This window comes from Oryx dammah, unplaced genomic scaffold, assembly GCF_014754425.2.
Source record: "Oryx dammah isolate SB20612 unplaced genomic scaffold, SCBI_Odam_1.1 HiC_scaffold_3, whole genome shotgun sequence".
Lineage (NCBI taxonomy): Eukaryota > Metazoa > Chordata > Mammalia > Artiodactyla > Bovidae > Oryx > Oryx dammah.
This window is the reverse complement of record NW_024070187.1, coordinates 18,995,123-19,011,707: the sequence shown is the minus strand read 5'-3', so window position 1 is coordinate 19,011,707 and position 16,585 is coordinate 18,995,123. Positions and strand designations below refer to the sequence as shown.

General features: G+C 37.2%; 1 protein-coding gene across 1 annotated transcript in view; it reads left to right on the top strand.

Moving 5' to 3' along the window:
* The window catches only part of GSTCD (glutathione S-transferase C-terminal domain containing), a 142,679-nt gene that overhangs the window by 110,446 nt on the left and 15,648 nt on the right, over positions 1-16,585 (top strand). The window contains exon 8 of the mRNA XM_040237527.1: positions 1,524-1,652. Within this exon, the coding sequence (XP_040093461.1) occupies positions 1,524-1,652 (129 nt within the window). The remainder of the gene's footprint in view (positions 1-1,523; positions 1,653-16,585) is intronic.

Here is a 16,585-nt window from a genome sequence, read left to right as displayed (position 1 = left end):
CCATTTGTTAGAAGTTTGTGCCGTTTTTAGTCTTTTGTCATAGTAAATCATTTCCTCCCGGCTTTTAGCATAAGAGCTAGAACTTGGTGTCATTTTTTCAAATTACAATTCTTTGCTTCTGAGCTCTCTGGAAATTACAAAATAATTAAAGTGATTACTCTCAGAAGAAAAAATGTGGAAGAACTCATAGACTGGCCAGAATGATAGAGAGTGGAAAGTATTATTCTTTATCTTTCTTAGTAAATAAATGAGTAATATGAGGAGAAACAGGCAGGCATCTGTTTCATCACCAAGGAAAAAAAACAATTTCATGGTTGGAGTAAGAGGAAGAGAGCTCACGGAGCAGAATCCTGGAGATGCAGAGTCAGGGTCTGGTGTCTTCTTTTCCCTTCCTAAAAGGTCTAGAAACTTAGAGATGTTGAAATTGAAGAAGGAAAATCTTGGCTAGAATAAAGGCTGGAAAACCTTTGACACCGAATATCCTCTGACAAGCTTTTTATACAAAAAGATCCAAAATTTTTCCATAAAGACAAACGTAAGGACAAAATAAGGACCAAACTAAGAATGAGAATGATGAAAGTGACCCAAGTCTGCCCACTTTTCTTCATCCAAATCAATGATGTCTCCTGTCTTTCTTGGCCTGGCTTACTGTTAGAAATTTGTGACTTGCTGTGCCTTTTGCCTTGGCCCCACCAATCCATACTTGCAAGCAGCTGGTTGTCCTTTTACCCCATGTGATCTGGCTCCCATTACCTCTCCAGTTTGATTTCTTCCCTCCACACCCTGTCTCCCCACTCCAAGCTCCAGCATTGCTCACTGTACCCCAGCTATACCAATCTTCTTGGTTCTTCAAACCCACTGTATCTTTCTCACCGTGGGCCTTTATACATGTTTCTCTCTCCACCACAAACACTCCTTCATTCCTCCAGCTAATTTCTATTCATTTTTCAGGCCTCAATTAATATGTTACTCTTTAATATTAAATGACTAAAACCTCTCTTAGTCATCAAGTTTACATGCTTTGATAACACATTATATGTCTTTCATTAAACACTTACCACTCACTGTATTATACTTACCTATCTCACTTATATCACCATATCTGTAAGCTCCAAGGGTTCAAGGACCTTGTTTGTTTTTATATTGTACTATCTGGCATATGTCCTAGCACAGGATAGTGAAAATGAAGTGAAAGTGAAAATCACTCAGTCATGTCTGACTCTTTGTGACCCCATGGACAGTATAGCCTGCCAGACTCCTCTGCCCATGAAATTCTCCAGGCCAGAATACTAGAGTGGGTAGCTGTTCCCTTCTCCAAGGGATCTTTCCAACCCAGAGATCCAGCCCAGGTTTCCCACATTGCAGGCGGTTTCTTTACTGTCTGAGCCACCAGGGAAGCACAACAATAAGGATCAATATAATATGATCAGCATTATTAAAGCTAGTAAATACAGTAATAATACTTGGCTTTAATGTCTAAATTAGGTTACTGAATATACTATTGTTTCCTGTGTGAAATCTAGGTTATACTAATAGAAAACAAGGAATTATCATTAATTCGTGCTAAGAAGAGAAGTGATGAACTAAGTTTAAGCAACATTTGGTTCATTCAAGCAAATATGGAATATTTTACAGGGGTGTTTAATATTGGGGTAAGTAATCACGCAATTTCAGTTTCTTTAACTAAATAAGAGAAATGAAATGTCCTAGAGTAAATAAAGGAGAAACATTTATTTTCTTTGCTAAACAAGAAATTTATAACTTTTGTTTTCTACTATCTATAAAGTATACCTTATTAATGAATATTACTTCATTCACAGCATTTTATTATTACATGGTAGAGATAAGATTTGTTCCTCTACCAGACAAGAACTTTATTTTCTTCACTGCAAAATCCCCAGTGCCTGAAAAAATGTTTGACACATGGCAAGTACTTTAAAAATAGTTACTAACTGAATGAATTCTAATGAAGATGCCTTCCCTTGGTTTATTCTACATTTCTAGAAGGTAGTGAAAGAAAAACAGAGAACATAATAGAGTTTGTTTATATGTGTAACTGATTCACTTTGCTGAACACCTGAAACTAACACGACATTTAAATCGACTATACTCCAATTAAAAAAAAAATAAGCTGCAAATACTTGAGTTGCTTTTAGGTAATTCTTTCTTTAGCAAGGATTTGATATTTTCATGTATTCTGAGCTTCTAGTATAAAATGTATTGGTGATGTTTTTGAAACCTTCAGATCAAATTATTGTCATTTGATACCACTAGAAGACCAAAGATAATGTGATTGTGCCAGTTCATTTAAATCCAGGGTTGTACACTCTGGTGGAATTTGAGTTTCAATAAGATGTTAGCATTGCTGCTGTTCTTGTATCTGTTTTGAATATTTTTTCTTATTTTTATAATACTAAATGCTCGATGTAGAAAACTACATAATAAAATAAGGAAGAATCACCAGTATTTCTGCTAGTGAGAGATAATACTGTCAAAACCCTTTGGTCTTTGTGTATTTATACACACGAACAAATGCATATTTACATATACCTTGAGATCCTGCTTTACTTGAAATTGTCATAAATGGTTTCCGTACTCATTAATCATGTTCCTTTTCTATTGTTATTATACTTGTTATTTATTATATGTGTCTAATGATGTCCAGTTAAGACTTTTGATTCCTTTGCTTAATCACTTTACAGGAAGGTTGTGCTAGCTTGCATTCCCAACTGTATATGGTTACATAGCATATACAGTGGGCTTGTCTAGTTGAAATTCTTGTCCAATTTTAGAAGTCCAGACCTTCTGTAGTACTTTTGATTTTTGTTCAGTCAGTGAAATTCATTTCTTAAATAGCAACTTCTGTAAAATTGTGAGACTTACTGTTATACAGCCTGAAAAGAATGCAATGTGTTTCCTTTGTGGACATAATATAGATTGGTTATCAGAAGCAAAGCTTATGGAAAGAGAAGTAAACTTTTAAGAAACCTGTTAGGAAGGATATTCAGGAAAATATGGACATCTGATACAGCAAGTTCAAATTAAATGTATATTTGTGTACCACTTAAATTTTACATAAACGTTGAAGTAGAGGATAAAGCTTCTTCCTAAAACAGGCCATTAAACCAATGCCCATGTTACCAGTACACCAGGAAGAGTGTATAAGGTAGCATTTACTCTCCTCTCAAATCACAAAATTCCCAGCCGATCAACCATGTATCCCTTTACCCTTCCATGGCTCGTAGGTGATAAATCATTCTGGCACGTTCTTATACCTTTCAAGGTCATGCAGTTCACTAACACAAACTAGTAAAGTATATGTCTTTTGGGAAGTGACATTTTTCTCTATATCACATAATAATATACCCATAATAGGTTTCTTTTTCTTTCATAATTACCTTTGTCAAGATATATGGAAAATGAATTAAAATTACTTGGAGGATTAAACCAAAATTAGATTTAAGAATATAATTTGCCTAGGAGGATAATTGAAGTATTGTCAGTAGATAAATCAAACCCAATGCATCAGTGGCTCTTTTATATGAAATAGACTCTAGTGAAAACACTGTAGCTAAGAGGAAATCAGAATAACCAGGTATCAGGAATATAGTAAAGCTCTATTAATTCAGTTTTGTGGTATTTCAAATAAGGGTTTGCTGCTGCTGCTAAGTTGCTTCAGTCGTGTCTGACTCTGTGCGACCCCATAAATGGCAGCCCACCAGGCTCCTCTGTCCCTGGGATTCTCCAGGCAAGAACACTGGAGTGGGTTGCCATTTCCTTCTCCAATGCATGCATGCATGCTAAGTTGCTTCAGTCATGTCCGACTCTGAGACCCTGTGGACAGCAGCCCACCAGGCTCCTCTGACCATGGGATTCTCTAGGCAAGAATACTGGAGTGGGTTGCCATTTCCTTCTCCAAAATAAGGGTTTAGTTAGTGTTTATGCTGCCTCACTTTTCTGAGTCTAAAACTGGGATGACAACCTAGGGCTTTTGGTGACAGAGTGTGCGGCTCTGAAGCACATGTTCCGGCTTTCTTGCGTGTTTAGCTTGGGTTTTGTGAGAGCATTGCTATTCACCCTATGAAATCATGTGTACAAAACTCTGCTTTGTAACTGGACTTGTATTATTTCTTTTTTCTGTTACCACCCATTTCATATTAGCTGCATGCTTAGTCAGCTTATAATTAAATTAACCGTGAATCACTTTAGCGGCCTGTGAAGTAACTAGTCCGTTTTGTGGTCTTTTGCCACACCGTTTTTATAATTTGCATCATCGGCTAATTAGTTGATATTTAAAATTCTTTGACGATTTCTCTGTGGTTTCATGCTTGATTTCTTTCCGAATATTTGTAAAAGAACAGTTCTGTATGTTTTCCTTGCTGTTGGAGTTCTCTGACGGTATGTCTGCTTTCATCATTGGTTTTGATTTCCTGTCTCATCCTGTTGTCTGCTTAGTTGTCATCAATCCAGACCCCACCCCCACCGGGCCCCTGAGGCTGTAGTTTACCCATCCATCTCCCCTCCCCCGTCCTCCCCCTTGCTCTGGTCATAGCCGTGCTGTGGTCCACAGCGTGTGTCCCCTTAGTCAGGTTTGTGCTTTGTCTTCATGTCTCATTGAATGGTGTTTTTCCCCCATAGCAGTAAGTTGAATTGGTGTATCACTATGCAGTTACAGGAGAAGGCAATGGCACCCCACTCCAGTACTCTTGCCTGGAAAATCCCATGGACGGAGGAGCCTGGTAGGCTGCAGTCCATGGGGTCGCACAGAGTCGGACACAACTGAAGCGACTTAGCAGCTTAGCTAGTATTTATCTCTGCTTAGTAAATGCCTTTTCTTTTGCTATTTTTCTCTGGACATAAAAATCAATGCTGTAAACAAGATTTTAAGGGGAGATTTTTAAAGTCCTCAAACCAACTATCTTTAGAAACTTCAAACAAATCAATTATATGTAAGAATTGAAATATTATTATTTGTCTTACCTCCATTAATACAATGACCTGTATCAGGCAAAAATGAATAGATTTACTAACTTTGTAAAACTAGTGTGACTTGAAATAATGGAAGAAAACAAATCTAAATACTTTTACGTCTTTCAACAAGGTCTTCCATCACCCCAAGGGCTGTGCTTCCCCCTTGTAACCAGAGTCAGTGAGGTAACACCACATATTCCAAAGAACATTTGTAGTTTCTGATTTCCCTTGTGTTTATTTGAGAAATGTATTTCCTTAGAAATACAAATATCTAATAAGCTTATTAGAAACATTCAAAGTCTCTAGTAACCAAATGCATTTCAACTTGAACAACAATGATATTCTGTTCTTGTTCTTAATATTTGCAAGGATTTAAAAAATATTACTCATTGACTGTAAGACTTCTTTGAGGAGCCCACATCATATAGGAGCTTTGAAATTTTTCATTTACATGATATTTGTAATGATTTGTTAGTGACATGAAATGTTAGTTATAATGGTAAACAGAGAAAATTTTATTAACATAATTGTTCTGTGCATGCATGCCCAGTTACTCGGTTGTGCCCAACTCTTTGCAGCCCCATGGACTGTAGCCCACGAGGCTTCTCTGTCCATGAATTTTCCAGGCAAGAATACTGGAATGGGTTGCCATTTCCTGCTCTGGGGAAACATATTGGTTAAGAGAATGCATTTTAAGATTGAATTTAACTTGTGCTAAAGTCTCAGTTTGGCCACTTACTCGTTGTATTGCCTTGGGCAACTTATTTAAACTCACCCTCAGTCCTTAGTTTTTTCATTTATGAATTGAGAATAAAATATCTGGCGCATGGGATGTTGATACAATGTTGATGAAGCACTTAGGTTGCCTCCCATTTAGGAAGTACTCAAAAAAATGGGCTTTTACTCTGTGCAGTGTGATCTCAACCATGTGAAAACTGCATTAAAAAGGATGGGAGGAAAGTATGTTAATTTTTTTTAAGGCAGCTATCTCTATATACCATGTAATAATATTTTTTATTCAGTATTTTAAAAATATTCCACATTCAACATTGTCATTTTTATATTCATAATAATATAAACAGTAAAATTAGAAGAAATAAATATATGTGCTTAATATTTTATAGATAGATACCTAGCTTATTTAGCCAAGAAAGAATAATAGAGCCTAAGGAGCACTACAAGATATCTAAGAATTCTGAACCTATCAGATATATATATAATTCACTCAATCGTGTCTGACTCTTTGCAACCCCATGGACTGTGGCCCGCTAGGCTCGTCTGTCCATGAAATTCTCCAGACAAAAATACTGGACTGGGTAGCCATTCTCCTCTCCAGATATGTATATATAATTTATTTTAAAACAAGTAATTGATTATTATAGAAATACCTTTTGATTGCCTTATTCTGATTTTGATTATAATGGCTATTGATGTCCTGAAGAAAATACAGAAGTCTTTTCAAAATTAAGAAATATCTGAGAAGGTTTTTTTCTTCCAGTTTGGATATATGCAGCTGTATGACCCTGAAATGATTATGTGTTAGGACTGAATGTTTGTGCCTCACGTCCACCATCAAAAAATTCATGTGTTGAATTCCCTAATGTGATGGTATTAGGAGGTAGGACGTTTGGAAGGTAATTGGGTCGTAAGAGTGATGCTCTCCTGAGTGGAATTAATGCCCTTATAAGAAGAGAAACAAACTTGCACCCCTTCTTAGCTCTCCACCATATAGAGATACAGTGAGAAGACAGCCATCTGCGAAGCAGGAAGAGGGTCCTCACTAGACATCAGACCTGCCAGCACTCTGATCTTGGACTTCCCAGACTCCAAAACTGAGAGAAAAATAAATATTTGCTGTTTGAACCACCAAGTTTATGATAGTTTTTAAAGAGCATCCCAATCTAAAGCAATATATCTTTGTTACCACATGGACTGTAGCCTACCAGGCTCCTCAGTCTGTGGAATTTTCCAGGCAAGAGTACTGGAGTGGGTTGCCATTTCCTTCTCCAGGGGACCTTCCCAACCCAGGGACTGAATCCAGGTCTCCCGCATTGCAGGCAGAGGGTTTACCATCTGAGCCACCAGGGAAGCCCGTATATTTCTTTGAGCCCCTTTTTTTGGGGTGGGGGTAAAAATACTGGAGTGGGTTGCCATTCCCTTCTCCAGGAGATCTTCCTGACCCAGGGACTGAACCCAGGTCTTCCACACTGTAGGCAGATGCTTTACTGTCTGAGCCACCAGGGAAGTCCTTCAAGGTTATATATCAATTACCAGACCCTAAAAAGGGCAACCTAGACAAGATTATTTAAGTCGAACTTTTAAGGCTATTTTTTAAAATTAAAGATTTATTTTATTTATCTAATTTTTTGGCTGTAGTGGGTCTTTGTTGCTGCACACAGGCTTATTCTAGTTGCAGCGAGCTACTCTTAGTTGCATAGGAGGGCTTCTCCTTGCAGTGGCTTCTCTTGTTGAAGAGCACAGGTTCTAGGCATGCAGGCTTCTGTAGTTGTAGCAGTCGGCTCAGTACCTGTGACTTGCAGGCTCTAAAGCACAGGCTCAGTAGTTGTGGTGCATGGGCTTAGCTGCTCTGAGGCATGTGGGATCTTCCCAAACCAGGCATTGAACCAGTGTCCCCTGCATTGCAAGGCAAATTCTTGACCACTGGGTCACCAGGGAAGCCCTTTAGAGCTATTTTTTAAAGAAGTCTATTATTGCCTTCTTGTCTAGTGCAAGATAATCATTATTATGAAAACTTACTTTATAAGATTTTACTTTTTAAGACTTAATTCATAAAATATATTAATACCTAGTCTTTCAAACAATATAACAAAAACCTTGTTCCCAAACAGTATTACTGAAAGGGCCATGACTAGGGAAAACACACCTTGTGTAAGAAACAAAAATTGTGTCAGTGTTGAACAACCTGCCCACCAAAATGTCTTGGTTGGGTAATTTCAATCATAACATGGGGTCATCTCAAACAGGTGATCAGGTATTGATTCCTAACAATATTGGTGAATATTTTCTACTTATCAACATATATCACAGTCTCTAAACAGTTTATTTTTGAGTTATCTATATTTACCTTTTTATATTTCACCCATAACAATTTTTAATATGATATTTTATCATTCATCAGTGCTGAGTGCTTAATTACAAGTTCATTTCTATATGTTAGTATACAGTTAGAATATGCAATTATAGAATGTGATTCAGTAACACTTTGGATGAATGATTTATCTACTTCTCGTTTTAAAGGACAGATACTTGAAAAATATAAATGCAATTTTAAAAAAATCATTAAGGCAATGAAAAACTCTCCAGGTGAGGGTGGCAGATTGCAACCCCCTTCTCCCCAAGAAAGATCAGACCCCTAAATAAAGAAAACAAGACCCAGAAAAATCATACTCCATCTCTGATGAGACAATGTTCAAGATTCTGTAACTTGAACTATAATATTTGAAGATAGAAAGCAGATGAAGGAAAAATTACTGAGTAGAGAAGAGGAAAATCAAACTTAATGCATGGGGAGAGGGAGTGTCAAGACAGCCATCAGGATTGTTCTCCCACAATCCCAGAAAATTTCAGGAATCTAGGATGCCAGAAACTTCATAGGAAGAGGATAAGAAGGGGCTGAATCATGTTTAACTAAACATTTTATTTAGAGACCCAGATTCCTGCCACCATCTTGTGTAGACAAGTAACTATTTCCCCCATCTCCTGTGAGAGACCAGAAGTTTATTCTATGAGCAAAGTGTAACAGAGACTCTCCAAGTATAGGGAGAAGAGAGAAAGAATGATGTGACTCTGAAAATAAGTGCCCTTAATTCCAGGGTTCCTTCAGAAGCTAGAATCATATCCTTAATCAAAGAGGTTAAAAGAGCCTCCTCTACAGAGTCAGAATGATCCACAGAGAAAATACTATAGCTATAATTTGAAAAAAACAACAAAAAAACAGCTGACCACCTGATTACACAGTCACTAAGGAAACTCACCTTCAAGCCTTTCACTCAAACTTTCATCAACTTTTTAGAGATTCACTCTTGTATGAACAGACAATTGAGGAATATAAACTGTGGAAAAGTTCCAAAACAGAGGCGATCGAAGCAAAAACCATGACAAAGTGTCTCCTTTTTATTCAAGGAGAGCTCAGAGAAGATACTGCATGAATGAAACAAAGGTAAAATGAAAAAGAAGTGAATCACCAGAGAACAAGAAAGAATAAAGCATGCTAGCCCAAAGAAAAAGCAAGTGGAAAATCTAAAACATGAAGTATAGGACATCATCTGAAAAAACAGGACAAAAAAAAAAAAAAGAGATAGGGACTGAAAGAAGCATTTTTTTCCAATAGAGATTTAGTACATGAATCCAATACGTCACTAATAGGAGAACCAGAAATAGAAGACATATGATGGAGAGAAAAATATCGAAGAATTAATATAAGAAAATGTGTAAGAAATGAAAAATATGTTTTTCTTATCTGAAAAAGCCCACTTAAAAAAAATGATCTAAAGCAAGGCACATTGTTGGGGGGCGGGATGGGAGTGGGGGAAGAGTGTTGTGATAAAAAGAAGTTCCTGACAGTTTCCAAAGAGAAGAAACAAATAGGTCACAAACAGAAAATTTGAAATCAAAATGCCATCATACTTCTTAATAGCTACATGGAAAGCTAGAAGACAGTGAAGCAATGCCTTCAAAATTCTAAAAGACAGTTTCCAACCTAAAATGTTATGCCCAACCAATTAACAATCATGTATGCAAGTAATAAAGAAAATGTCAAGATCTCAAGAAAATGTACATCAGGAAACTACGTAGAAGATGTGTTTCACCAAAATTAAGAATAAATAATAAAAAGGAATCAGTTCAGTCACTCAGTTGTGTCTGACTCTTTGCGACCCCATGGACTACACCATGCCAGGCCTCCCTGTCCATCACCAACTCCCAGCATTTACTCAAACTCATGTCCATTGAGTCGGTGATGCCATCCAACCATCTCATCCTCTGTTGTCCCCTTCTCCTCCTGTCTTCAATCTTTCCCAGCATCAGGGTCTTTTCCATTGAGTCAGTTCTCTGCATCTTGTGGCCAAAATATTGGAGGAGGTTCAGCTTTAGCATCAGTCCTTCCAATGAATGAATATTCAGAACTGATTTCCTTCAGGATGGACTGGTTGGATCTCTTTGCTGTCCAAAAGACTCTGAAGAGTCTTCTCCAACACCACAGTTCAAAAGCATCAATTCTTCAGTGCTCAGCTTTTTTATAGTCCAATTCTCACATCCATACATGACTACAGGAAAAACCATAGCTTAGACTAGACGGACCTCTGTCAGCAAAGTAATGTCTCTGCTTTTTAATATGCTGTCTAGGTTGGTTATAACTTTTCTTCCAAGGAGTAAGCGTCTTTTAATTTCATGGCTGAAGTCACCATCTGCAGTGATTTTGGAGCCCCCCCCCAAAAAAAAAGTCTGTCTCTGTTTCCACTATTTCTCCATCTATTTGCCAAGAAGTCATGGGACCAGATGCCATGATCTTAGTTTTCTGAATGTTGAGTTTTAAGCCAAATTAAACTCATGATTAAACTTAAACTCTCTTCTTTCACTTTCACCAAGAGGCTCTTTAGTTCTTCGCTTTCTGCCATAAGGGTGGTGTCATCTGCATATCTGAGGTTATTGATATTTCTCCCGGCAATCTTGATTACAAATTGTGCTTCATCCAGTCTGGCATTTCTTATAATGTACTCTGCATATAAGTTAAATAAGCAAGATAACAATGTACAGCCTTGACGTACTCCTTTTCCTATTTGGAACCAGTCCGTTCTTCCATGTCTGGTCCTAACTGTTGCTTCTTGACCTGCATACAGATTTCTCAGGAGGCAGGTAAGGTGGTCTGGTATTCCCATCTCTTTAAGAGTTTTCCACAGTTTGTTGTGATCCATACAGTCAAAGGCTTTGGCATAGTCAATAAACCAGAAATAGATGTTTTTCTGGAACTCTCTTGCTTTTTCCATGATCCAGCAGATGTTGGCAGTTTGATCTCTCATTCATCTGCCTTTTCTAAATCCAGCCTGAACATCTGGAATTTCATGGTTCATGTACTGGTGAAGCCTGGCTTGGAGAATTTTGAGCATTACTTTACTAGTGTGTGAGATGAGTGCAATTGTACGGTAGTTTGAGCATTCTTTGGCCTTGCCTTTCTTGGGATTAGAATGAAAACTGACCTTTTCCAGTCCTGTGGCCACTGCTGAGTTTTCCATATTTGCTGGCCTATTGAGTGCAACACTTTCACAGCATCATCTTTCAGGATTTGAAATAGCTCAACTGGAATTCCATCACCTCCACTAGCTTTGTTCATAGTGATGCTTCCTAAGGCCCACTTGACTTCACATACCAGGATGTCTAGCTCTAGGTGAGTGATCACACCATCATGATTCTCTGGGTCATAAAGATCTTTTTTGTGTAGTTCTTCTGTGTATTCTTGCCACCTCTTCTTAATACCTTCTGCTTCTGTTAGGTCCAGACCATTTCTATCCTTTATTATGCCCATCTTTGCATGAAATGTTCCCTTGGTATCTCTACTTTTCTTGAAGAGATCTCTAGTCTTTCATTGTATTGTTTTCCTCTATTTCTTTGCATTGATCACTGAGGAAGGCTTTCTTATCTCTCCTTGCTATTCTTTGGAAGTCTGCATTCAAATGGGTATATCTTTCCTTTTCTCCATTGCCTTTTGCCTCTCTTCTTTTTACAGCTATTTGTAAGGCCCCCTGAGACAGCCATTTTGCCTTTTTGCATTTCTTTTTCTTGGGGATGGCCTTGATCCCTGTCTCCTGTACAATGTCGTGAACCTCAGTCCATAGTTCTTCAGACATTCTATCTATCAAATCTAATCCCTTGAATCTATTTGTCACTTCCACTGTATAATTGTAAGGGATTTGATTTAGGTCATACCTGAATGGTCTAGAACTAACATCCAAAAAAGATGTCCTTTTCATTATAGGGGACTGGAATGCAAAAGTAGGAAGTCAAGAAACACCTGGAGTAACCAGCAAATTTGGCCTTGGAGTACAGAATGAAGCAGGGCAAAGGCTAATAGAGTTTTGCCAAGAGAATACGCTGGTCATAGCAAACCCCTTTTCCAACAACACAAGAGAAGAGTCTACACATGGACATCACCAGATGGTCAATACTAAAATCAGATTGATTATATTCTTTGCCCCCGAAAATGGAGAAGCTCTATACAGTCAGCAAAAACAAGACCAGGAGCTGACTGTGGCTCAGAGCATGAACTCCTTATTGCCAAATTCAGACTTAATTTGAAGAAATAGGGAAAACCACTAAACCACTCAATGGACATGAGTTTGAGTAACCTCCAGGAGTTGGTGATGGACAGGGAGGCCCGGCGTACTGCAGTCCATGGGGTTGCAAAGAGTCAGACATGACTGAGTGACTGAACTGAACTGAACTGAACTGAACTGTATGGTCTAGTGGTTTTCCCTACTTTCTTCAATTTAGATATGAATTTGGCCATCAGGAATTCATGATCTGAGCCACAGTCAGCTCCCTGTCTTGTTTTTGCTGACTGTATAGGGTTTCTCCATCTTTGGCTGGATGAAAGATGTAATAAAAGGGAATGCTGCTGCTGCTGCTAAGTCGCTTCAGTCATGTCCGACTCTGTGCGACCCCATAGACAGCAGCCCACCAGGCTCCTCCATCCCTGGGATTCTCCAGGCAAGAACACTGGAGTGGGTTGCCATTTCCTTCTCCAATGCATGAAAGTGAAAAGGAATAAGTGGTATCTAATACAAGGGAGTTCTTAATCTGATGGCAAAGGAAAGTCACAGGACCAGACAGAGCTAGGTGTTAGGCCTAGAAAGCTGTGAATCCAGGTTTTAGTAAAGGGTCAGAAGACACAGGAAAGATGTCTTCAGGAAAGGAAAATGGAACTGGCCAATTATTTGACAATTTTCACACAGTAGAAAATTGTGCCATAGAACATTTTACAGAACTTTTGTGCAGGGAAAGTCTTGGATGTTAAGAAGAAAAAATTTTACAGCATAGTTAGCTCAGCAGTGAACTATACATACAGTTAATATACGAAGAAATAATAATAAAAGACACTGCATGAACACTTAACTAAAATTTAGAGGTAATATTAAGAGAATGACCAAAGGGAAAGGACATATAAATTATGCAAAAAAACACCCCACTTTATCTCCTGTAACAGAAAATAAATAGATGGTGTCTAATATTTACAAATCAAAAGAGCAGTATACATTTTTTAATTGCAGTATGGTTGATTTACAATGTCATGTTAGTTTCAGGCATACAGCACAGTGATTCAGATATACATATATTTATGTAACTATATATACATGTACATATTCTTTTTCAGATTCTTTTCCCTTATAGATTATTACAAAATGTTGGGTAAAGATCCCTGTGCTATACAGTAGGTCTTTGTTGGTTGCCTATTTTATATATAGTAGTGTGTATCTGTTAATCTCAGTCTTCTAATTTATCCCTCCTTTTCCCTTTCATAACTGTAAGTTTGTTTTCTGTGTTTGTGGGTATTTTTGTTTTGTAAATAAATTCATTTAGATATATTTTTTAGATTCCACATATAAGCAGTATCATGTATTTGCCTTTCTCTGCCTGACTTACTCCAGTTAGTATGATAATCTGTAGGTGCATCCATGTTGCTGCAAATGCTATTTCCTTTTTAAAGGCTAAGTAATGTATATATTCCATTGTATATATCATATATAACATTGTTGTTGTTCAGTCACTAAGTCGTGTCCAACTCTTTGCAACCCCATGGACTGCAGCACATCAGGGGCCATATATATATAACATATATAATTATATATTATATGTATATGTTATATGTGTGTGTGAGGGTTGCTCAGTCATGTCCAATTCTCTGCAACCCCTTGGATTATACAGTCCATGGAATTCTCCAAGCCAGAATACTAGAGTGGGTAGCCTTTCCCTTCTGCAGGAGATCTTCCCAACCCAGGGATCAAACCAAGGTCTCCCACATTGCAGGTGGATTCTTTACCAGCTGAGCCACCAGGAAAGCCCATATGTTTTATATATATATATATATACATTAATATATAATGTATAATTAGTATATAATATATTAATATAATATATTAATCACATATATCATATAATATATTGAATCCATATAATAAATATATACATTATAACATGTCTATGTTATAATGTATATGTTATACATTATAACATGTCTATGTTATAATGTATATGTTAGATATATTATATGTATAATGTGTGAGTGTGTATATATTATATATATGTTACATCTTCTTTTTTGTTTTTCAGAATTGCCCTCAGGTGTCAGAACCTCTGCTGAACTGTGAGGGCAGACAGCTCTTTCTTTTTTAATGTGTTTGTTTTTTTGGCTGTGCTGAGTCTCCGTTTAGTTAGCTCTTGAAATCTTTGGTCTTTGTTGCAGCATCTGGGATCTTTCCGTTGCAGCCTGTGAACTTAGTTGTAGCATGTGGGATCTAGTTCCCTGACCAGGGATTGAATCTGGCCCTCTACACTGGGAACTTGGGGTCTTAGCCACTGGACCACCAGGGAAGTCCCTATCTCACATCTTTGTTATCCATTCATCTGTTGATGGACATTTAAGTTGCTTCCATGTCTTGGCTATTATAAATAGTACTGCAGTGAAAATTGAGCTGCAAGTGTCTTTTCAAATTATGGTTTTCTGTGGATATATGCCCAGGAGTGGGAGTGCTAGATCATATGGTAAGTCTATTTTAAGTTTTATAAGGAACCCCCATACTGTTCTCCATAGTGTCTGTACCAATTTATTTTCCTACTAACTGTGTAGGAGGGTTCCTTTTTATCCACACCCTCTCCAGCTTTTATTATTTGTAGACTTTTTGACAATGGCTATTCTGACTGGAGTAAGGTGATATCTCACTACAGTTTTGATTTGAAATAACCAATATACATTTATTGTATAGAAAAACAGAGATGGATTTCAGGAAAGAAAACCAATGAGTTGAAAAGCATTATCTGTTCACCAGATTTTCTCTTTGAGTGAAGTGTTTACAGAACAAGGAACTGTTTTTGTCATTCCCTCCTTTGTAGCATTATTTGATTTTTAAAGCCAATTACCTATAATATATTGCGTGAAAGTTTTTAAAGAGGGAGAACAGGAGATCAGTTGAGACCAAGCTTGCTTCTGTCTAAGAAGTCTAGTTAAGAGTCCTTCTTTGAGAAGCAGTGGCTCAGAGCATGATTGGGTTGGGGCAACTTTAGAGATGATTGAGTTTAGCTTTCTCATTTTGTAGATACAAAAGTTGAGGCTGCACTTGGGGAAGAAGAACGTAGCAAGTTAATGTGAGAGCTGGGATTGGAGTGACTTCCTGTTTGCTCCTCACATCTAAAGAAAGAGGTAGACAACGAACATGGAGAATTAGAATAATGGTGTCAGAGAGATTGAGATGAAATCTTGTCTTCATCATTTATGACCTTGGACTAGCCACTTGGTCTTTTTGTAAAATGGGGAATACAACATCTATATCTGTGGTTTGGACTAGGAAAAGACATTAAATGTTAAATTAATCTTAAAAAAAAAAAACCAAAGCAAAGAAAAACAACCCCAAGGATAGGATGCCTAGTAAAATCATAAATCTAGCACAAGCTTAGTTTTGGGGGTATGAATAAGGCATAGGCTTACTGTCTTTACCAATGTGTCTTTATCAACATATATTTTCTTAGAGAAGAATCAATCAGTTTTGTCTAGAATCTTGCCTTGTTTTTTAGAAGCTGCCAGTTGAAAGACATTCTGAGAGTGAGTGGTGATTAATTTCTTTTATTTACTATCACATATAGCAAAGATACATGGTTTGAAGTTTCTTGGCTATTCATCATAGGATGATGAACTGGCTTACATCATAGAATGTGTTATACTTAGAATTTTTAGGACATGTATTAAATAGATTAATTGAAGTAAGGAAAAGTAAGGGGAAAGCCCTTAATTTATAGTCCCTGAATTCTTCAGCATTTATTTGGATTAATAATATTTACATATAGTTTGGAATGTGCATTACCTTGGCCAATAGATACTTTTACAATTCGACATTTTATCTTTTGTTAGAATTCAGTATATTTACAGAGAACCACAATACTGAATTCTGGGGATCAGTGAAACACTTGTTTGCTGTGTTCTCCACTAATTGTTGGTTAACTATGGTGTTTTCCCCCAGCATATTAACCTTTTATTAGATACTCATAGTTTATGTTTTATGCTCTTTCTACAGTTGTCAGATCTATCCAGTGTGTATATTAATAAATCTATTTATCCTTTATATATTATATTACAAACTCTCTGGTCAGATGTTTGAAATGCAATTAGAAATTAGATTTCATACCAATTTCTGTAAATAGTAATGGTTTAAGAAAAAACAATTAGATGTATTTCTCTTTGTCCCTTCCTTCCTTTGTGACTCCTTTACGTATAACTAGAACATATTCCATTCCTTCTTCTCTTAAATCAGTGGTGAACCTAAGCGTGACACCCAGAAATTCTTCATTGAAACAGATGGTCTCTAAGGGTTCCTTCCAGCTCCAAATATGT